Source organism: Anas acuta, chromosome 1 (assembly GCF_963932015.1).
Source record: "Anas acuta chromosome 1, bAnaAcu1.1, whole genome shotgun sequence".
Lineage (NCBI taxonomy): Eukaryota > Metazoa > Chordata > Aves > Anseriformes > Anatidae > Anas > Anas acuta.
In genome coordinates this window covers 142,525,619-142,548,547 of record NC_088979.1, presented here as the reverse complement: position 1 = coordinate 142,548,547, position 22,929 = coordinate 142,525,619, and the positions used below count along the sequence as shown (strand labels likewise).

General features: G+C 39.4%; 1 protein-coding gene across 2 annotated transcripts; it reads left to right on the top strand.

Moving 5' to 3' along the window:
* Positions 1-611: 611 nt before the first annotated feature.
* On the top strand, positions 612-22,848 carry AMN1 (antagonist of mitotic exit network 1 homolog). Of its 2 annotated transcripts, XM_068662026.1 has the most exons (8): positions 641-780; positions 4,570-4,648; positions 5,605-5,737; positions 9,335-9,479; positions 12,561-12,778; positions 16,354-16,410; positions 18,837-18,948; positions 20,063-22,848. In XM_068662026.1, the coding sequence occupies exons 2-8, from the start codon at positions 4,611-4,613 to the stop codon at positions 20,134-20,136; spliced, it is 777 nt and encodes a 258-aa protein (XP_068518127.1). In that variant the 5' UTR covers positions 641-780; positions 4,570-4,610; the 3' UTR covers positions 20,137-22,848. The 2 variants fall into 2 exon arrangements, with proteins under 2 accessions (XP_068518117.1, XP_068518127.1); XM_068662016.1 differs by lacking the exon at positions 4,570-4,648 and having other exon boundaries at positions 612-780.
* The last annotated feature ends 81 nt before the right edge of the window (positions 22,849-22,929 follow it).

Here is a 22,929-nt window from a genome sequence, read left to right as displayed (position 1 = left end):
AGCATGCACAAGGAGATGAGGTGAAAAATTCAGCTCTGATGAAGATGTCTTACTTCATCCCGATGACCACCAGAAAGTACTATGCAAGTGCAGAAGGAGTGGTAAGTGTATGAAGTGGGGCTAGGCAGAGCAAGGAAATGAATATGCATAGATGTGCTGTGAAACTTAATGCATATGTAATATTTAGGGGATAAAAGAATGCAATTGAGTGAATTGTGTGTGCTTTTGGGAGCTATCCCACATGTGCCTAGCGCCGAAATAAACCGCATACCTACTTTATAACTCATTTGCTTTGAGTTGTAGAGTTCTTCCGCGAATCACCTGCAGCTACAAGGATTCTGCAGGTCAGTGGGGATTAGGAATGCTGTTGCTGTGTTTCAGTGGCATGACTTCACCAAGCGTAAAAATGAGGGAAAAGTGTTTGTAAAGAATGCGGTTACAAAAGCTGTGGCACCTCGCCCAAAGCCTTCTAACCTACCCAAGGTCCCCCATACTTCATGTAGGCTGGGGAAAACACTGCGTGCTTAAAAATTAAACAAGCCCCTCGCTGTTTGGGGGCTTTCACAGTCTCTCAGCCGGCTCCGTGTGGCGAAGCGGAGCCGCCCGCAGCGGGACTACATCTCCCATCATGCCCGCCTCCCCCAGGCAGCCGCCGCCATTTCGGCACCGTTCCTTGGAGCCGCTGGGCCGCCGCGGCTCCCTGTGCCCCGCCGCCGCCATGAGCCGCCTCAGCGGCGGCTGGGACGGTGCCGGCGGGGACGTCCAGCTCCTCCTGGACCTGTGAGTGCCGGGGGAGGCCGGCGGGACTAGGGCCGGTCCTCTGGCCGCTGCCCTCCCTCGGGGCGGGCGTGGAGATAAAGGGGTGACAGGGCTCTTGGCAAGGCTCTGGGGGCTGGGAGGTGGGCAGGGAGGGTGACAGACGGCTGGCAGGAGGTGAGGAAGAGGTGACAGGCAGGATGGTCCTCCACAAGTCTGTGTGTGGAGGGCTGGCAGAGCACCCCTGCGCTCTGCTGAACCCCCCGCACGGTGGTTTGCTTGGGGTTTTTGTTCCATCAGGCTCCTTGGTGTTTAGGAGGAAGTTAGAGAAAGGATGGGGCTAAAATGCTTGGTTTGACAGAGGAAACAAATAGTAAATGATAGTTAGACTTATTCTTCTTTAAGGGCACTGGAGATAAGATTATAATTGCCCTGGTATAGCCAGTAGATGTTTTATGGTATCATACAGGGTGCAATAATAGTGAAAACATAATGTAAATGGTTCATTCTTTATGTTTCAAATCAGTAATGCACTCTGAAAATATCTGCCATTTTTTTTTAAATAAGAATGCAATTAATATGCTTTTCACTCAAGTTGAACTTCAAACTCTGGCAAGAGACAGTTAAAAGTAATTGGAGGTTTGACATAGCTCGATTTCCATATATCTGCATTGTTTTTGGAGTATTTTCTGCAAATTTGAACTAAGTAGTCAGTCTAAAATTGCAGGTCCCTATTCAAATGCAGCTGGGTTAGTCCCTTAATATGCACAAGGGACACAAAAATTAAGCCTGCATTTTGTTTTTAGATGCAATTATTTCTATGTGCTACAATATACGGTCACAATGTGCTTCCATCTGGATGAATCTAGCTTCCCAGAAATTGTTCATTTACTCTATGGCTAAAATGTACATGTTGTATGATAAGTATGTGTTTAGCACACACCAGATGTGCACTTTGTGACAAAGGACTGCTTGTCCATTGTTTCATGCAACTCAGTCGACAGCCGTCACGAGAGAAGGGCTGTTCACATGGTAGGTGCACACACAGCTCAGCAGAAAGGCTCAGAAAGGCTACTTGACTCACCCTAGCCAAAGGTAGGGTGCTGTTTTGCACCAAGGAGGTGCCGGTTCCTTTGAGATCTCAGTAGGTGTGGACACTCAAGGCTAGTTAACTGGCTTATTGTTTAAAGTAGTAGAAGACAAGTGTTTTAGTGTATTGTTTTGTGTCTTACACTAATGAGGTGATGGCCATCTTCACTTTAAGCTTCTTGCTTAGGCTAACCCTTAAGCTTGTTGTTTTAACTAGCAGAAACAAAGAATTGAAACAGACCTGTGTGTGGTGGTCCCTTCAATAAGGGCATTATTTTTTACATCTCCAAACATGAAAGTGCATTCATACAGGTGTTTCTTTTGATTCTTGGTACCTGCTGCTTGCTGCCCTATTCCCCCCGCCCCAAAAGAGCATTTAGCACTCCAGAGCTCACTTGCACAACAGCATCATAGGGGAAATACTTGGAAACTTTTTTCTTGCCCCTCAAGTTAGGGTAGCTTCTGTTTTTTGAAGTTATTGTTCCCAAGGTGAGAAATGACCGGCTAACACGTGCGCTCCCAGCTGATGCAGTCTAAAGGCCAGCACATTGATGTGAACCAAAATTGTGGTTGGTGTACGTGGTTACGCTTGGCTGAAAACTGACAGCGTAGGAGTTTCAGGGCCTGGCAATGAGGGAGGATGCCTGGCAGCAACACTGCTTATGGGAGAAGTGAAGGCAGCTGGGGCAGATAACAGCTCTGGTTCTCATGCTTCTAGGAGGATGTTACAAGGCTCTCAGAGCCCTGGCAGGTGTTAAGAGATGACTTGTTAATGCCCAGACATGAACTCAGAACCAGGAGAGTTTCTACAATCAAAAACGAGCCTCAGAGCAATGCAGATCAAACAACAGATTTAAAGGTGTTTTAATTAAGATTGTCACTGCATGATAAAGAAGTGCTCTGCACATGAAGTTAAATACTGCTCAGATGTGACTGTTTCCCTGTGTTGTTTGTAGATAGCTCCTGTGTAACAGATGTCAGTAGCAGGTGGCCAGCCTGTTGCAGGTTAGTGCTCTGCCCAACCTGGCAGAGGTTTTGTAGGGTAAGGCCTGAAGGAAGGGGTCAGAACAGTTGCAGATGGGTAGAGCTGCGTGAATGAAAACTGAGTGAAGAAGCAGCTTCAGTTTCAGAACAAAGCTCGCTTTACGGTCTTGCTATGAATATAAATTACCTGATCCAAAACAGTGCAGGACAGATGCATCTATTTTGTCATCTATTTTAGTGTCCATTCTCCTGGTTTGTTTCTTCGGATGCATCCCACTTCTGTCATCAATTCTGCTATTCTTTTCCGTATGACAACTTAGTATGAAGTGTACCTTGATGTAAGCTAAACTGTTTGTAGAATAATTAGCTGTAAAGATTGAATTTCTGTTTTATATATTGGAAATACACATTTACCCTGTTAAGTTTAAAGTTCATGGACCTTTTCTGTTTTGCACTCCTTGACATTTTTGGAAAAATACGTTTTTGACACTTTGTACACAAGTCGCCTTTTATCGGGTCATTGCAGGAGTAATGCACTGCTCAGTTCTCCTTGTTCATGGAAAACAGGATCAATGGTTTTTGTTTTTTCTTTTAATTCAGACTGGGAAAAGTCTGTCTGCCAGGTGAACACGTTGTACTATTTACTTACCAATCTTTGTTGTTGTTGCATGTGCCCAGGTGACAGAACAACAAAGATGCCAGCTTGGGCTGAGAGAGTTTCTGTGCCAGTACAGGAGCTGCTCCACGTTGCTCCAAGTAAGGGGGGGGTTAATAGGAAAGTGCTCATTCTACAATTGCAGAACAGTTTGTAGGGCAGTAATGTTTCCTTTCAAAACCTGTGCAGAGGATTTAAAAATAAAAGTCAGGGTAGGGAATTTAATTCAGGTATCTATTGTCAGTAGATAACAGAACTGTCAATTCAAAGCACACCGTTGCTTATGTGGACTAATGTTTTGAAGCAACAGGGCATGGTGGGGTGCTGGCCTTCCTCAATTTTCGTTTTGCTCTCCTGTAACGCTTTTTAAAGTCTTGGCACTACCAAGTCAAAATGTTACCTTTCCCTTTCTCTCTGGATGTTGGTTAGATTCATGCTAGTTTATGTTCCTCACTTACCTAGGGACTTTGGTTTTGAAAATAAACTCTTCCTTCAGAGAGCTGTGATTCCTTCTCTAAGGACTAGCAGTTGTTTTGGAGCATACAAGCAAGTGGTGATGGTTGTCAGTGCTTAGAAGCATTCATAAGCTCTTCCCTGGATTGTGTCTGGTGTTTCAGTGAGTCTGTGATTGTCATTTGACAGTCCCAGAACTTGGGACACTACCATTTTATGTATCCTATGATACATTACAGTGCCTTAGGAGTCTTAAAAAGACAGGATTGTGTGATTGGAGTGCCTCTATAGTACTCAGTGTTGTGTAAGAGATTACATCTCTGTGTATTGGACCTTGAAAGTCATTATTTCAGATGTGCCACATAGGTGCTGTTCCATGCATATCTGGATAATACTGGGCTCTGTTTTATTACGCCTAAGTGAAGTTCTCCATGTTTTCTCCAAAAAGCTCTGTTCCAGATGGAGTCTCTTAATATTGTATAGTGACTGAAACGATGATCCCTTTTGCATTCACATGGATAAAGTTCTAGGGGCAGTAGGGGATTTCAAACAGGATCTTAAAGCATTATCCAGCATTCTGCAGTGCTACTAGGCCAGTTAAAACATATTTCTATTCAGTCTTTCTGTTTCAGGTTAATGCTTCAGCCCTGTGTGTCTTTGAGATTAGTTTGCAATGTCTGATGGAGCAGTATCTCATGGTGGAAACTTTGTGTAAGTTTCAGTATCTGGCCAGGGGACCAGATTGCTGGGAACAGAGGAACAGTTTGGGCCCTTGAATACAAGAAGTGCAGGCAGAGCAGGATGTCATGGGTACAGAAAGTGCAGGTGGAGGAGTGTGCATTGTTACTCTTTGTTCAAAATCTCTAGCCTGGTGAGCACGATAGGCTGTTTTCTTCATGTTGATAAATCATTCTGAAGAATAAGCAGATTGGAGGAGGGGGAAGGAGGCCTAAAACAAAGAGGCCGTACTGAGTCAAACCAACCAGTGTCTCTGATTGCAATAGGATTTCAGCCAGCTGTTCCTAGGTTTTTATCTGATTAATCCACTTTGTAGACCACAGGCTCATTGATTTGTAACTTTCTGGCCCCTACCAAGACTCAAAAACGCATGCCTCAGGTGACAGTTTCCAGTCCTCTGCTGTCAGATTTAGTTTTAAGCAGAAGGTTAGAAGGGTTAACCATTGGGCTACACAGCACCATTCATGTTAAGAGATTACTGTGAGCTAGGGTGAACAAAATATTACAGTTGAGAATGTAATCTCCTTAAGGTTTGCTTTTGTAACTGAAGTGAAAGATGTCCCTTCCCTGGAAACAGCTCTATGAACTAAAGCTTTTATTGCCCCCTCTCTGGAGGTTCACCTGGTGAAAGGGCTTTTCTTAGGGCTCACAAATGTGCTACCAGCAAACTCGTTTTGGTGAGCTGTGTTGGTGAGGGAAGCGAATGAGGCTGAATTTTGCCTGCAGTTGTCTGGGAGCGGAGCACTTGGGTGGAAGGATGAGCTGCTTGACCCAAAAGGGCAATAACTGAGTTGGTGGTAGCAGGGAACAGCTCGACCTGATAAGGTTTGGAAGCAGCGCAGTTGGATGCAAAATTCGACATCTTAAGGCTTGATTGCTATAATATGTATTACCTTGTCTGACTGTACTGTGCCTTTCCTTTATTTCAGATGCATTCAGTGTTTGACAAAGAACGTTTCCAGATACATTGCAGATATCAAGCCGTTGCCACCCAACATAAAAGATAAACTAATTAAATTAATGAGCATGCAAGGGCAAATAACGGATTCAAATATCAGCGAGGTAAGAATCCATTCAGAACTATAGTCTGTGGTAGTACATACATGAACGAAATACAAGTCTTTATGTGAGACAGTGGATAAATCCAGCGCTGCTTACGCTGTCCGTATCTTCACCTTTTCTGTTTCTTTTTCCTACACCCTGTAATGCTCATAGTTCTGTATTAGAAATAATGATTTTAGTGACAAGTCAACGCGAAACGTTCTCCCACCCTCCAGTCAGAGATAACCAGCTAACTTACATCACCCCTATTCAGTACTAGAAACTAGACTGCTGTAAACCAGTCTGTTATTGAGAATAGTATGTTTCAAAAAGCCAGTGCATAATTTTATAATTAAAGGATTTCAGGAAGTTGTTAGGGTTCTGTTATGTTCTTGACATTAAGCACATGATCTCAATATAATTTATTTAAATCTTGATTCTGTGAAATAAAATTATGCTAGGGCTAGAAATAAATGGTTCACATTCTCTCATTCCTTTTGCTCACTGATGTCTGTCAGTGTTTCAAAATGAAACTAGTTAATGACTTTTCTTCAGCTGTAAATTGAGGGACACATCTGTTGTGGTATGTCTTGTTATCTTGTTTAGTTTCGTAGGGAGTTGTGAGAAATGAGGCGAGCTGAAGGTTGACCTTGGTGAAAAAGGAAATGAACAACTCCCCGTTCATTCCTGCATTTACCCATAACCTGTAAGCAGCAAACAGTATCAGTTTCTCAGAGTCACAATAGTGAAACCGAGATTGGACACAGAATCTCAAGTAGCGTGGGAAAACTTGCAACAAAACATTGTATCTTTAGGATGCACCATTTTTAATTGGGGGGGAAAAAAAAAAAGCAAGTTCTTCAACAGAGTCATTGCATTCTTTATCATATTTTGTCAAGTTTATGTTGACAAAATTTGATTTTGGCTACGTTTTTAGCAAGTTTTCCTTTCTAAGCATCCTAAGATATGCGTATAATTATAACCATATGACTGTGTATACATGCACAAAAAAGCAGTTATTTCCCGGACTGAGGATATCTTAAGTTACTTTTTTTTTTTTTTTGTCTGGCTCTTTGCAAAATCTCATCTGTCTTTGTCTTCGTTTAGCTTTTGATCACTGCCTTCTCTAGGAACCCTATTTTCCATCTGCTACTTGGATATTCTATTTTGGTTCTTTTTCTCATATGTTTTTCCTTTCTCTGTTCCTGCAGTTTCCTGCAATTCTCTCCTCTCCTTACCTGTAATAACTTTTCTTGAACACGGTATATACTAGCCTTCTTTCCTAACAGTTTCCAGCTTTATTTTTCTCATTTGGACTCTTCTTTAAATGCTAGCCACCTTTATGATTCTGAATTCCTACTGTTTCTCCACACCGTTTTGTTCTTCAGCTTTCCTGTTCTTTCATCTTGCAGATATTGTTCTTGTTCAGTGTAGCAAAACCACCCTATGTTTAGCTCTTACTGTTCCTTGCTTGCATCATACATAACCTAGGCATTTCATGTTCTGTACATTTGCAACATCACAATTTGGCCTCCATATGGATAAGGAATGTTCTGTTTCTGCTACTGCTTCTCTCCTGCACTTTTGTTTTATAATTTCCACAGTATTATGGATAGATCTGTTCTCTTGGATTTTTCCAAGCTATCTTGTCTCATTTCCTTTACATGCATCTTTTCTTTTTTGTTGTCCAGCATTTTATTTAAGGTTTAAACTTCTTGCAGTTGAAATTCTGTTCGCCTGCACTTATTTATAAGGTTCTGTTCATCTCTTACCTTGCTGCTCTTGTGTAGTTTGGTTCTATCATCTTTTTTTTCTTCACTCCACTTTTTGCTTGAAGCAGCTCTCCATGGCATGTATGCTTAAACTCCTTATTACAGCTCAGTTTTACCGTAAAGATACATAAAGCACTTCAGCATTTGTCCACGAGAAATATCTGTACTTCAATCTTCTGTGCATCAAAGCAATCCTTAACTCTATCTTAATTCCACCTCCCTGGGACAAATTAGATTTTAGTATATGTGTTCAATGAATATGAATCTGTGAATAACAAAAGTAAGCAAACCTTTAGGTAATAACTGAACATGTGAAAAATCATTGGATAGGGAAACTCATACTCTAGCTACTCTAAAAAGACAGTGTTAGAGTAATGTTGCTTTTCATTTAGAATTTAGAATTGATCTAATGGTTCTTTTTGCCCTTTTGCAGTCTTAATCTCTTACAAGATTTCTCACATGAGAACCAGTGGTTTTCTCACTTTTACTGTGTCTTAGGCAATTTGGAACTGTGAAAGAAAGCCAACAGTCAGGGAAAGTACCTTGAGTAAATTTTTGTGATCACTTAGGATTCAAGCATGTCTTTTCTGGCTTTGGCTGTATTTGTTCATTAAATACAAATCCAGAAAAATGAATGAGATAGGAATTGTTACTCTTGTGAAAACTACTCAGAAGCTTATTATGGGATATGTGGGAGGTTTTATGGCATAAAGAATGTTTGGGGCTTCTGGCATTTGAGGAAAAAAGTTGTCAACCCTCCCTTATGTCTGCCTTTCATTTTGCAATTACAGTGTACTGAAAGTTTTTTGCTTTTTTCAGCAGGCTTGCTTGACTTTAGCATCTTGTATATTTGTACAACAGAAGAGCAGCAGTATTCCTTATAATATCTTGGTAATATCTGTTTAGAATGGTGAAGCTGAGGAAGGAGTAGGCCTTTAGCAAGCTAGTCAGCTGTGCTCTTACCTTTCCTTGTGTATGGAGATTTACCATATGCTTTTATCTTTGTGAGATAACGAAGGGAATGACAAGCTGAAGGGAGTAACACAAGGTGATGTCAAAACTTGACCTAACATTTACCTTTTGGTCAGAAAAGATACAGACTGTTTGCACAGTGACACATGGCATGGAAAGGGGGGCTATTAATATTATGTAATAAAAAATAGTGGGAATCCTCAAAACTGAAAATAAAGGTAAGATATGTGGCTATTACTAAAATCTGAAGGCTTCCATCACTTCAGGTGTAGGCTCTATAAATGCACTCTTGGGGAAGAGAAGAAGACTTGTGGTCTTGTGGGATTTAAAGAGCCTATTTTATGGGTATTTGAAACATCCTCATGGTATCATAATGAGTTTTCTTGTATATAAGAGTTTGTGTGTAGTTGAGAAAAATACTCTGGGGTAAAATAGCTTTGGAAAAATACTCTGGGGTAAAATAAACTTATCTCTTAAGCAGATTTAAGATTTGATTGCAATCAGTGTTTACACTTCAGTTTTCTGCCATCAGAGTTGTGCTAGTAAGTCTGAGGATATTATCCTTAGTAAACATATCTGTGCTGGCTGAAGTACCAGTGTTAACAACTGTACCATCAGAATAGTACTTACACTGCTTAAATAGTTGTGTTAATGGGTTCCTACTCTAGATGTGATCACAAGCTGAACATTCATACTGTTGTGGCAAATGTAGCATATTTTCTCTAGAGGTTTAGTTGTCAGGACTGGTAACCTCATGCTGTAGTGAGTATTTTAAGAGTTGTGTGATGTCTAACAGTACAGCTATTTCAGCTTTAAAATATGCAAGGTGTATGACACAGCAGAATTTGACTGAAATGGTAGGTTTCTGTTCCAGGTACTGCATCCTGCTGTGGAGTCCCTAGACCTCCGAGACTGTGATATTTCAGATAACGCATTGTTGCAGCTTTATAACTGCAAGCAATTGAAAAAAATCAACTTAAATTCTTGCAAAGAAAACAGATTGGGAATCACTTCAGAAGGTATGTTATCTCTGCCAGATAAGTGGGATCCTGTTCCTGTTTTATTTTTCTTGTTAGATTGGAGAAAATTGCAGAAACATCTAGGGTAAATATTGCATTAAGAACTCCCCAATGTCACACCAATACTAATTAAAAGTACCTTCAACTGTGTAAATTATAGGCCTCGAGCACAGATTATTTTACAAAAGAGAGCTATCAGGTTACTGCAACTCTAGTTTTCTGATAAAAACTATGGTGCTTTGGATCATATTTGCTGCTTCATCTTAATTATTCCTTCCTCAAAATTTGTTCAGAGCCCTTCCAGTACCACTGGGATTGAAGTTTCAGACTTGTGAATTCCTAGATTACTTTTTTCCCCTATGTTAATTAAATATATTTGTTCTTTAGTAAGCAAGCTTACAGCGTCTCCCCTGACTTGAAAGACTTAACTTGCTTTAAGATTTGGGATTTCAGTCTGAAGTTGTGTCAGGAGCTATTGGCTTGAAAGAATACAGTTTGAGTTTTATTTCCCACAAGTTTAGTTCTATCTTTTCGTTATACTAATTCCTTCGTTCCATCATTAACACAACCTTATTGAAAGTAGAAACAAAGTATTAATTTATTTTTAAGTTAATATTTTCCTTGCTTTAGATCAGCCTTGTCTGTATTTTCTTAGCACTGCGTACTGATATGCTTATCTTCTACTTAAATATTAGGTTAAACTTTTTTTAGGTAATTTTGTTGACTGAATTTAATGTCACCTCATTGTTATGCTTTTTGACCACAAAGATACAGTTTGTGATGGTCTTTCAACCATGCTTTCATTTGTCCACTGCTACCTAGTAAATTTCTTAACATACCAGCTAAACATAGAGCTTTTTGTGTGTGTTTTTCCTCTATTTGGAGATTCCTGATTACTTTGTAAATAAAACTGGGAAGACTAGTTCTTCATTCACAAGTTTCTAGTCCATTCAACTTTACCAACTTTCCTGCTTACAAACTGAGCTCTTTTTAAACTGCAAATTAGAGTTACAAAGCTTTTAATTTAAGCTGAAACAATTCTTATTCAAATATGCAGGCAAACAGTTTAAATAAGTGTTACCTCTTAATAATTTGGTAACTTTTTTTTTCTTAAGAAACCTGTCTACCACATCCATGAATATCTGAGCACTATTGTTGCTAGGAAACACTTGCTCTGTAGGCTGCATGTGGAGCATGTGTCTTTTAATACAGTATCCAGTAGTTCTTGTTTCTCTATCTAAATTCATCTCCCCTTACTATCTTTTCTACCATTCTCTGCAAAGTAATTCTGACTCAAATACTATTTCATCCGCCTTTTTTTTGAAGTTCTTATGCAGTAAAATATCTTAATCGTGTTCAACTTTAATTTCTGTCCAGAAATTAGGTAATTTTTTTGTAGAGCTGGAATCATCATGTTTCCGTGATCTCTGAAATAAATTCCTTTCATGAATTGCATCTGTAGTTCATGTATTTTTATTTTGTTGGCTATCTCCTGACACTTCTGTGTAAATGTTCTGTTTGTTTCCAGCCCTCAGGCTCCTGAGGGCACCAACAGACCTTATTGGCAATGACTAGTCTCAGCTGCAACAACCAGCTGCCCATGGGCCCTCAGTCCTGGCCAGAGTTCTGCCATAGGTGTACATGGTTCCTGTCCTGCTTCTGAACTATTGTTTGGATTTCTTAAAATCGCCTTGGACATGACCTGTTACCTTGCTTTTTCTGCCTAATGCTTGCTGGACTGTCAGTGGGACGAAGTACTACCATCGGTCTGCTCTGCTCACTCAGCTCAGGTGCTGTGAGGCTGTGTCCTGTGGGGCAATCACTCTACAGTGCACAGTTCTGTTTGTTTTTTTTTTGGCTGATGCAGCGCCCCCAGTTATTCAAGCAGATTCCGTTTAAGTTAAAACACTTCACTGAAGAACGTGTCCCAGCATCCAGACCTTCCAGCAAGTAGAGTCCTTCAGGAGCCAGCAGAGTATCACCTCAATTCCCCTGAGTCTGTGCACCTTTCTGTGTCTGCCACCAGTCTGGCATAGTTGTCTGTGATTTTTCCCAGTAAGGATTTAGTAGTTATGTCCATCCCAGCTTGACCAGTGAGTTTTTCCCTCCTACTTGTAAGAGTTGTTTTCTTCTTAGCATCTTAGTTGTTTTCTTCTCTGCATCTTAGTTTCTTACCTCGTTACAGACTGTATATCATATCGTGTTCTGGATTTGCTCTCGTGGCCATATGACATATTTTTAGTACCTCTTAGCAAGGACTTTCCATGCATATAGACCTGCCAAAATATTTCAGAAAAAGTCCAAAAATATCTATCCTTTCTTCCTGCTTCATCTATAAAATTATCCTTTTTTTTTTTTTTTTTTTACAGTTTATTCTCCTTTCTTGTTCTTCCTCAGTTTCCCTAATCTCAACTCATCCTATTGTCTCCTTTCTCTTCTGAAGCAGTTTACTCCACCACCATCCTAGCTGTCCCAACATGCTACTCCATCTCCTGTTTCTGCAAGCTTCATGTGCTCATTTTCCAGCACAGCATAATGTTCTTTAACTTGATTTTTTCCCCATCTTCTAGCTTTTCTGTGACTTGCCTTTATGATCACATGCTTCCATTCATCATGTTGGACCTACTGCCTGTGGAACCATACTGACCAGGTGACTGAAATACTTCAGCTGTATGCAGGGATGTTGTTCTTCAGAAGACCTGCCGTATCATCAAAACTATGATGCAACTGCAACATCATTTCCAGAGGCATCTCAAACCTTTGGCTGTTTTTTTCATGCGCTCACTGCGATGATTCTGCCTGTATATAACGTCCCTTAGGCATCCCTCTGCACTATGCAAGGGAATTCAGCATCTAGAAATCTTCATCAGCTTTGGCATTCTTCTGCAGTGCCACTTAGCAGGTCTCCACTTGTGTTTGGTATTTTCTTTCTCCTTGTACGGAATTTTGCTGGCATGGCATGAGATGAAAGTTGAGCAGTCAGTGACCAGAGGACAGTACATTGATTGCAGCAAGGTGATTATGCTAAAAAAAAAAAAAAATTAAAAAGACTAATTCTTTAAATTGCTGTTCCTTTGATAGGTATCATAGCCCTGGCCTTATCCTGTCCCTATTTGCGTGAAGCGTCTTTCAAAAGGTGCTGCGACATAACTGACAGTGGAGTTCTCGCTCTTGCACTCAACTGCCAATTCTTACAAATAGTGAATTTGGGCAGCTGCTCAGGCATCATGGATGCTTCTCTGCAGGCACTAGGAGAAAACTGCAAGTTTCTTCACAGTGTGGACTTCTCATCTACTCAGGTAACTATGGGGACGGTTGGCTGGTTAACTCTTCTTTTTTTATTTATTTATGGTAAACTTGAAACAGGATCTTTTTAGATCTGTTCCTAAGAAGGTTTAAGACCACAGTTCGTTTCCACTTTCCACCTCTTAAAGAAAAAGATAGATGCATTTTGCATGTCAGTAACCAGAAAAATACCACCTTTCAGTATTACAGTATATAATGTGAGCTAACCATACGTATGTTTTATTAGAATCCACTGCATATTGGAGACTTTTTTTCAGTGTCTTTATTTATTACAATCATTGTCTTCAAATTATAAAATACTTCTTAAAAAGAAAGTAAAACCTTGGAAAAATTATCATCATCTTTTAGGTAAGACAAACTGACCTGAATAATAATGTAGAATATTGAGCAATATAACCCCAGAGTAGGAGTAAAGACTCCATAACTAGTTCTGGCTCAGGAGCAACTCTGCTTTCTGAGTGGCTTGTCAGAGTTATGTTATGGAGTCAACAGGGAAAGAATGACATTAAAAATGTTGCAAAGGACAGATAAGAGGATTTAACAGCAGTTAGTATTTAGCTGCAACAGCAATACTAATACGGGCTTTATAATTATCGTCAGATAATGAAGTGGATGAAAGGAATTGTTGAGATAATGGAGTGTAGCGTGCAGTTGGCTGTGGTAGTGAGTGATTACTTGAACGTGAGTCATACATGGAGCATTCATAATGAAGTGTCAGATTTGGAAAATATGGAACAGGTTCATATTTTAGACGCTATTCTTCTCCTTTAAGTTTTTCCAGAGGTAGGGCATCAAAAGTCTTTTTTTTCCTATTCATTGGTAATATTTATTTGTATCATTTAACTCTTTCTTCAAACTTATTTGATGGCTTTTGTTCCCTTTCCTACCTCCTCAGTTCCTTTACATGAAATAGAGGTTTCCCAGTATATGTTTTACTTGAGATGAAAGGTTCTTGGATAACTAGATGTTTCAGCATCTTTTGTTCCTTCCTGATCATCGGTGATCTGATGATAAAACACTACAATTCTGAATTTCATTTTACTGAAATATGTGAAACAAATATCAATGAAGTAAGCTTAAAATACTTCCCTGTGATATTGCTTGTTACAGATAAGCAGCCTGAGGGGGGGAACCTGGGTGACTCACGCCTGTAGAGATTCCAAGACCTCACCATATTCTTGTGTTTGAGTGCCAGAATGAACAGTAAAAATAAGTGGAACTGGCAAACCTGCATGAAAAAGTAAAGCAGTGAGGAAGTTGGAAGTAAATGAGCAGTCAAAGAAGGGCACAACTCACTGCAAGATCAAGGAAACAGATGTAAGCTAGACTACAAAGGGGCCAAATGCCAGAGTGGTGTAACCATTCCTAAAAGTAGTTTCATCTGGTGATTGCAGAGAGATGAAACACAATAAGCAGAAGTTACAAGGACTGGTACAAAAATAACAAGACATAGGGTGGGAAAGGCAAGGGAAAGATTGAATTTAGGAGGAGGTATAGCTCTGTATCCCCTGCATATGAACAAGGTATAAATGGAAGCTTGCCCTGAAGAATTCTGCTACTCTAGCCTGGGACTGCATAAAGAATCTGTTTGTGCTTGTGTGTAAGTGTGCTTGTTACCATTCTGAGGAGTTAGGGTTTTTACACAAGCCTTGTGTCTTCCACTGTACTCCTAGTCTGCTCTAAATCCCAGAAGCGTTAACAGGTAGGAATACAGGGTCAAAAGTCCCAGTCCCTGCACTAATTAAGCAGTACATCTCCTTTGTAATGTTCATTGATTCAGTATATGGCAAACAATTGCAGAAAGAACCTGAAGGGGCTGTGCAAACTACAGTTCTGTGCAGGGTTGTTTAATTCTCTGCAAAATGTGTTGGCAAAAGTAGGAATGTTGCTGGCTAGCTATTTTATCTGTCCAGACACTTCCCATATAGAATACAACTGGGTTGCTTATATGCTTAACTGCTTTTACCTGAATATGTAAGCCATTGTTAGTTGTGCAGGAGTTTTGGTGACAACTGGTCTATACCAAGAAGCTGATTTATTTGTGGCTTGATGCTAACTGTAAATGGTTTATCCACAGTGTGGGATGAGGACGGGCAGTTATAGGATTACAGACAATTCAGCTGGATGCTGTCATAGTGTAGGAAACAGTACTGCAACACCGCAGGAGCAGTAGAGCACTGCTTAATTCCCCTTGCAGGCAAGTAAGGGGACTTTGTTTTAATGAGAAGTGGTTTGATGCCCTCGTGCTGTCATAACCATATACTCAAAGTCATCAAGAGAGAATTCGGATGGTCTGTCCAGTGTTCAGGCACCAACCACTAAGTGTAGTCAAGGTTTGTTTTGATGTCATGGAGGAGAAGGGATACAGGCTATCGAAGTTTCATCGCTTAACTCAAGTTGCTCTTAAGCTGGTGAGGATGTGCTGGTTTTGGATGTGCCATTTTATAGCCTTTAAGAAATGACAGGGATTAGTCTCTCCATTCTGTCCCACATGTGGGATTTAGTAGAATTTACTCATTTACTGTGCGTTGTGTCCTGGTGTGGGTGTCTTGAGAAGCTAAATGTGCTGTCACCTTGATGACCTGCTAAGCTAATGACAATACCTGCTATTCTTACAGCCCTTTGTGTACCTTCACACTAGGATGTTCCTGTTCATTCTCCACTTGCACTGGTTTGACCCCTGCTATTACAGTTCTGTACAGCAGACTTGCAATAGATGGCCAGTAGGCAGAGAGACAATTTGTGCAATGGAAGTACTGAAGTCTTAAACAGAAATGGAGCTCGTGCTCTCTGGATTCTAGCTGTCAAAATTGGCCGAGCCTCACTATGTATACTTGATGACTGTTATTCCAGTCATCTAATACAAGGTTTGTGGGAAATGGGGAGCAAGTTTAATGAATTTGGAAGAGAACATGTAAACTGTTCTTTCTGAGGAAAAGAAAGTCCGTTGTGTTTCTCTTCTCTCTTGCAGGTAATCACCGTTTTGTGACTTTCAGTAGCCAATCATTTCAATAAACCTTTCAGTGCAAGCGTATGATGAGTGCTTTAAGACTGCTTGTTTGAGGGGAATTTTGTCTTAAATAGCTGGTTTGATTCAGGTTGAGTAAAAGTAAGACTGCAGATAAAAGGCTGCTGTGATTACTTTTGTTTTCCTAAAGGAGGAACTTCTTTCAAGAACATTCCTAACAGTCATGAAAACCGCAGGGAAATTGGTCTAGCAGAAGAGCAGAAGTGCCTTATAAATAAAAATGTCATGGCCAGACCATAGTAGTACACTACTTACACCCACTGTTAAACGAGCCAGTGAAGCTAAAAAATAATTACACAGTTGGAAACATCCCAATAGAAAAGCTGGGGTGGATCACATGGCAGTATAATGCAAGTACTTAATAGACAAGAAAAAGCATACTTGGATAATTTTCTCCACAAACTTAGTTGGGAAGAAAATAGTAATGTTAGATGTATCCAGTGACTGCAGGAAGTGAATAAATTAATATCCAAACGTTTCCCAAATAGCCATGTTTGAAAAATTGAGCTTTAATCCATTGTGTTAATAACTTTTTTCTAGGTAACAGATGATGGTGTTATAGCACTAGTGAGTGGAGTGTGTTCAAAGAATTTAAAGGTAAGCTATTTAACCAAACAAGGAAATTAAAAAAGCAAATACTTGCATTTCTACTATTAGTAGCATTATTATTATTATTATTTCTTCTGAAGGAAGTTTGTTATTCAATTTTACCTTTGTGTACACACTTGCCCTGGTTTTGATTATGAATTAAATACTCATTTTCTGCCTCTTTAATACCACTGCCTCAGATCAGTTTTTTGATAACCACAGTTTCTTTTCAAGATGAATTATCTTCTATGGAATGTAGTTTGCTTATTTTAACTGGTGGTGTTTTTAGAGTTTTGAATTATTTTCTAACAACATTAGTGTAATTGCTCTGTCAGTATTCCCTTAACGCTTCTGTATTACTACTGTCCAAAATTTACAGAGAATTATATTCTTATGTATAAGCCCTTTTTCTTCAAACAACAGAAAATCAGTTCACATTGTACTTTTCATTAAAATTGCCAAGTTATGAAATGTGGCCTCTGGTATTTCCTGCTCATGTTGCTGTTGCTACTATTTCTTTGAAAGCATACAGGTTTTCTTTCAGATATGCTGTGCATGGATGCCTGTGGAAGCAGTACTAGATCAAAGAGAATAACTTAGCTTATGTAACACCTGCTTCATCTATAAGTATTAAAAAAAGGTTGAGGTGGTGGGCACAAGTAAGTCCAGAAGCTTCTAGGAACTCCAGGGATGGGGAAAATACTTCTAATGCATGCAGAAGGGAGGTGAGAGAGAAGACATGATAGAGCTAAAGAGTATGAGACAATCCCTCAGACTATTAAGGTCTTTAAACCTTCCCAGTGGAGAAGACAGCTGCATGGCAAACTTTGGTATTAAGTTTGCATATCTTAGTCACCTTTCCTAGAAATTCTGAAGTATTCCCTGGACTGCCACGAATCTGTAACTTGGCAGATTGGCAAAGAGAAGCAATGCTGAGGTAAAGAAGGTAAAAGATTTTATACAATCAATCATTGAATGGCTTGGATTGGAAGGGACCTTAAATATCATCTAGTTGCAACTCCTCTGCCATGGGCAGGGACACCTCCCACCAGCCCAGGTTGCCCAGGGCCTCATTCAACCTGGCCTTGAGCACCTCCAGGGATGGGGCAGCCACAGCTTCTCTGGGCAGCCTGTGCCAGTGCTTCACCACCCTCACAGGAAAGAATTTCCTCCTAACATCTAGTCTAAATCTCCCCTATTTTAGGTTAAAACCATAGCAGAACTTCGGAAAAGAAAGTATTTTAAAATGCAAAGTGTCTGATTATCATGCTTACTATTGAGACATAAAGTGAGATCATAAATAGAACTAATAATGTGAACATCCTCAGTTTGTCTAATAAAATTGTTTACATCTGCTAGAGCCTAAGGATTCTTGCATCAATTGTTCTACCTTTGATTTCTAACTTAAATGAGGCTTTGTTTAAAAAGTGGCTAATTGTACAGCCCTTACAAGTGTGTTTGTACAAAAAATACACTTTCTTGTCCCTTATTATATAATGATACAATTCCATAATGCTGGCTTTGAAATTTTCCATTAGTTCTTCTGAAATCAGTCATGCCATTTTGTCTTTTGACAAAACTTCCCTGTATGTAAGACTGGGATGTACCTGCTCAATTTTTAAAAGTCCTTTAGGATAGACATGATACAGAGGGAGATAGACTTAACAAAGAATATTATCTCTGATATTCCCTTTTTTGCATTTCTTCTTGAATGTCATCTTTATGAATCCATAAAGTAGTCTAAAGAACAACCATTTTAACAAGACCAAGAAAATGATAATAACCTGTTAAAGCCATACGGGTAAACACTACCACAAAGGAGGATGACTTCAGATACGGAGACTGCCAAAGAGTGATTGCTGCAAATGTGATGCTGGAAGAAAACTTTCTCTCAAAGGAGAGAGAATAATAACAAAGGGAATGAGTGTCTAGCCTTAGAAGAAGAACTTTTAGGGACTTTTTACTGTATAGAACTTTTTCCAGTGGAGACTGAATCGTGCCTATTCTGGGAAAACTCAGAAATCAGTCTGGAATCTGTTCTCCTGGGCAGCAAATTGGCAGGAGAATGTGTGTCATAGGAAAACTAATGGATCTCTAACTCTGTAGAATCTCATTGAAGAGTTTTTTTCAGTTGTCTTGAATGATATATACATTTGACAAATACTGAGATATATATGTGGAGAAAAATCAGCTTTATGTTTTTAGTTTTGATACTTGATAGAAAAGCTGTCGTAATTTTCCTGAGCATTTCCTGGTCTCTACAGGACCATATAAGGGGTCAATGCACTGAGGAACAGGAGGTCATAATTTCTTCTGGGTGGGGATCTCAGAAGATGTTTGGGCAGATGAAAGCTCTACATCCAAAACTAAGGGTTCTCTGATAGTGGTTTTTTTTTGGTTGTTTTTTTTTTTTTTTTTAACTGTCTTCATAATAGGAGATCCACATGGAGCGCTGTGTAAATCTGACTGATGTTGCTGTGGAAGCAGTCCTGACTTGTTGTCCAAAGATACACATTTTTCTCTTCCATGGATGTCCACTAATAACAGGTGGGTCAAATCATGCAGGGAGTGGGAAGAGTAATGACTTCCTGACAGAATATTCTTGCTCTCTGGGAAATCATACTATGCTTTGCAAATTAAGCAATACATGTAATAACTTGCTAGATAACATAGTAAATGCACACTGAGGTTTTCAAAGAAAGATGAGAGTTTTGCTTTGAAACCTGGCAGCCTCTAGAGAGGGAGTTTTCCCGTTGCTGTTCTTTTCCTCTCAGCATGGTGATGCAGTCCCAAAGTGGATGAGAAGACTATCTTAAACTGTGCTCACATTTTTGTCACTAACATAGTGTCATTATAGTGCAATTAGGAAAGACTGATCAATTGCAGATCCAGGTTCAGAACGGCGTTTTCTGAAGGTTTCTGGCTGCTCTCTCTTCCATCTTTGGTTTTCCAAATATGTTACATACTTTCCCATTCTTTCTTGTCTGACAACAGACGTCATAGATTGATAAATACTCTATATGAAACTAAATTTTTGACTTTTGTATCAAACATTTCGTATCAAAACAATCTAGAACAAAGTCCTATGAAGTCATAAAAAGATTAAGCTATTGGCATTACACACTGTTAAATATGCTCAAGAAAGTTGAAATAAAACCATGGTTTTTCTTTTCCTGAGTCTTATGTGATTGAAATGGTTGGTTTTAAATTTTAATTTACATTACTGCAACAGTTTTGTATTTATTGCAACTTGTACAAAGAGTAAGCCACTTAAGCAGATATGAATAAGAAATGCTTTCTTTGCTGTCTTGTGTGGTTTTGCTGTCTAGCTAACTGAAGTTTCCTCTACTTTAACCCTCTGAAAGATGTATTGCTTCTTTGAAACCTACTAAATGTAGCACAGCAGAAAAGCAGGACACGGAAGTTAATCACACTTGAGTGTATTCATTAAATTCTAAAAGGAAAAAAAAGAGACTTTACTCTCCCAATACCTATCTACATTTTTTATGTTTGGCTGTTTGGTGATGCTTTACAGTTATTTGAGTGGAGAAAGAGCAGAATGGTTTGAAATTACTACTGCTATACATCAAGTGTAATTGTGATCGAACCATCAGTATATTTTCAGAAGGAATAACAAGAAATTCCTTTTTTTCTTTTGTAGATCGCTCCCGAGATGTTTTAGAACAGCTAGTCATATCAAACAAAATCAAGCAAGTGACGTGGACCATTTACTGATTATTTTTTGTCTGTGTATGTATGAGTGTAAAGTTTACAGATGGAAGAGCTGCTTCAGAAAACAAGCACCTCCAGAGAAATAGCTGGTGACTTTTGTACTTCCAGATTGCTTCTCTCCTTCTTCCCACCAGAGGTCTCCGTCGCCAGTCCTGTTCTTGCATGTGAGCCTGGACTCTGCTAAGAGTCCTGCCTTTGCATCACTGGTCATACACCATTAAGAGGAAAGTTAAAATGATAATCAATTACACTGTCATCTTTCAGCCTCTTTGAACGATCAGATTTGGCCACTGTTTAGCATCTTTCAGCATCTTAGCTACCTACATGAATCCAGTATTAATAAGTATCTGTTCCGAGTTTGTAATCTGAGAGGGTAGTTGCAATTAAAAATACCAAGCCCACACATAATACTAATACTTACACGGAAGTGTCTGCAAAGTTGGGACTTCCCTTTGACAAAAGTCAGCAGAGAGAACTGGTAAATGGAAGTGTCATTAATAGCAGTGCAAATATATGTTATGTAATAACAATCTCCTTTTACTGTGTAGTACTTTTTCTCAGCCTGGAGGGAAAACTGTAGGTGCTTTTCTTTTGATGTTACTCATGCTAAAGCTTTCTGTCTTTATTTACTATCAAATGTTTACAGAAGTTTTATATATCCAAAAATACCGTCTGTGAACATGTAAACATAAAGTAGCTTTGAAATTATTGTGGTGATTTAACACATTTCAGAACAGTGCTTATGACCAATAAAATAATCTTGTACATGGGCAAATACTCATTTGCTCTAGCTCTATGTGAAAATCACTACAAGGATCAAAACGGTGGTCCTCATAAGCCTATCTGTGACTGAAGTGGGATCAGACAGTGTCTGAGTACATGAATCTCAGGATGGCAGAGTTCAACGAAGTTTATGTTCTGGTTTATGCAGTTCATTACACTTCCAGCAGCCTCCAGAAGATGAAAATATATTTATTTATGTGTTGTGCAATTGTAGTCATTTTTAGAATTCAATTTTAGAAATGTAGAATGAGTTTATTATTACATGAGGGAGCAGTGTTCTTATCACAATTGTAAGTTACGCTCACTGGCTTTGTTGAAGCAGTAGAATTTGTAGTGAGACCTGTATGATTTCAACATTAAACTTTCTAAAACACTAGTAATTCTAGCCATGCAGAGAGCAGACAGCACGCTGTGTTGCTATTCTGTATTTGGACATAGCAGGGTTTAGCTAGGGATCTGATGACGCTGTCAAACCCATGAGTTTAGGCAAGCAGAAGGACTATGTTTATAACTTAACACTTGTCATAGCCAACACTTACTTAAAATGTTATAGAAATAAAACAGTCTTCTAGTCTATTTCAAGTTCTGGTCAAATTGCATGAAAGATAATATATGTTGCATCCAGTAATGTTAAAGGATATTATGATATCTGACAATGATCTCTGTTCTTCTCTCATTATATGGCTTGTGGAAGAGCAGATGCATTTAGAAATCTTGTTCATGTGTAGCTGAAAGAGCAATTCTCAAACTCAGGTGCCTAAATCCCCAATGCTTGTATGCAGTAATTTATCTGCCACAAAAAGATGAAGTAGAATCATAAGCTAGCTCAAGTGGGAAGGGACCCCAGGAACTTTCTAGCCTAGCCTCCTGCCCAAAGCAGGGTTGGTTCAGACCAGCTTAATCAGGGCTTTACCTGGCCAAGACTTGAAAAGCTGAAGCGGAGAAAGCCTTCACAAGCTCAGATAACTTGTTCCACTGTTTAACTGCTCTTGTGATGGGAAAAAAAAATAATCCTTCTATCCTGTTTGGCCCTATTCTGTTTCATCCTGTGCCCTTTCTCTCTTGGCTGTGTTCCTGGTAGCCCCCTAATAGGTATGGTCAGGCTGCTGCTAGATCCCCTGAAGCCTTCACTTCCCCAAGCTGAACAAGCCTGTTCCCCCTGTCTCTTACTGCGGGACATGTAACAGTGTGCAGAGATGGTTGCCAGACTCATTTCAAGTGCTGCATCAAAAAGAAAATTGTACATGGGGACATGTAAAGCAGCTAAATGGGGAAGACCACTGAAGCCTGTAACAGTCAAGGGTACTTAAACAGTGCTAACCCCACTGGCAAAGCTGTTGCCTTGTTAATGTAACCCTGAATTTGTCATGTCAGTGGCAAATGCAGCTTACATTGTCCCCAAACATGCGTGCAGATTTACTGTCTTCTCCTGTTAATCTCCTCTAGATGTGTAACTTAGTGCTGTATCCTTAGCTTGTGCTTTAAAAAAAACAAACAAACTTCCAACACTGCAATATGTAACACTACATTCTTAGATTTGAAAGTTTAATGTGTAAGTCTTGCTAAATCTTTCACTTCCAGAGCTTAAGACTGCTGTCTTACGGGTTTGTTACTAGCATAATTCTACTGGAATTGGTTTCGATTCAGATTAAGTCAGTCGTTTTTAATAAATGTTTAAGAGTGCTGGGGTGAAGTGGGAGACGAACGTCATGTATGCACTTACCACTTCATATTCTATATTGTACTCGGGTGTTGTAAATTCTTCGGTGAACATGCAGAATATTTATGTATTGTTTTGAATATTAACGTTTGTAAGTCTTCTGTTTGGATATTTCTGAAAACTTGTTAAATTATATTTTATAACAGCTGAATGTTATGCACAGATAATTGTTCATTAACTTCCTATTTTATAAACATTGGCTTTATGAGTGAGTGCCACTTACTTCTTTAGTTAAAAGCTTTAACCCTTGTCATCTGGTATTTGGATAGTTGTAGGGGCTTTGTGTTCCATTC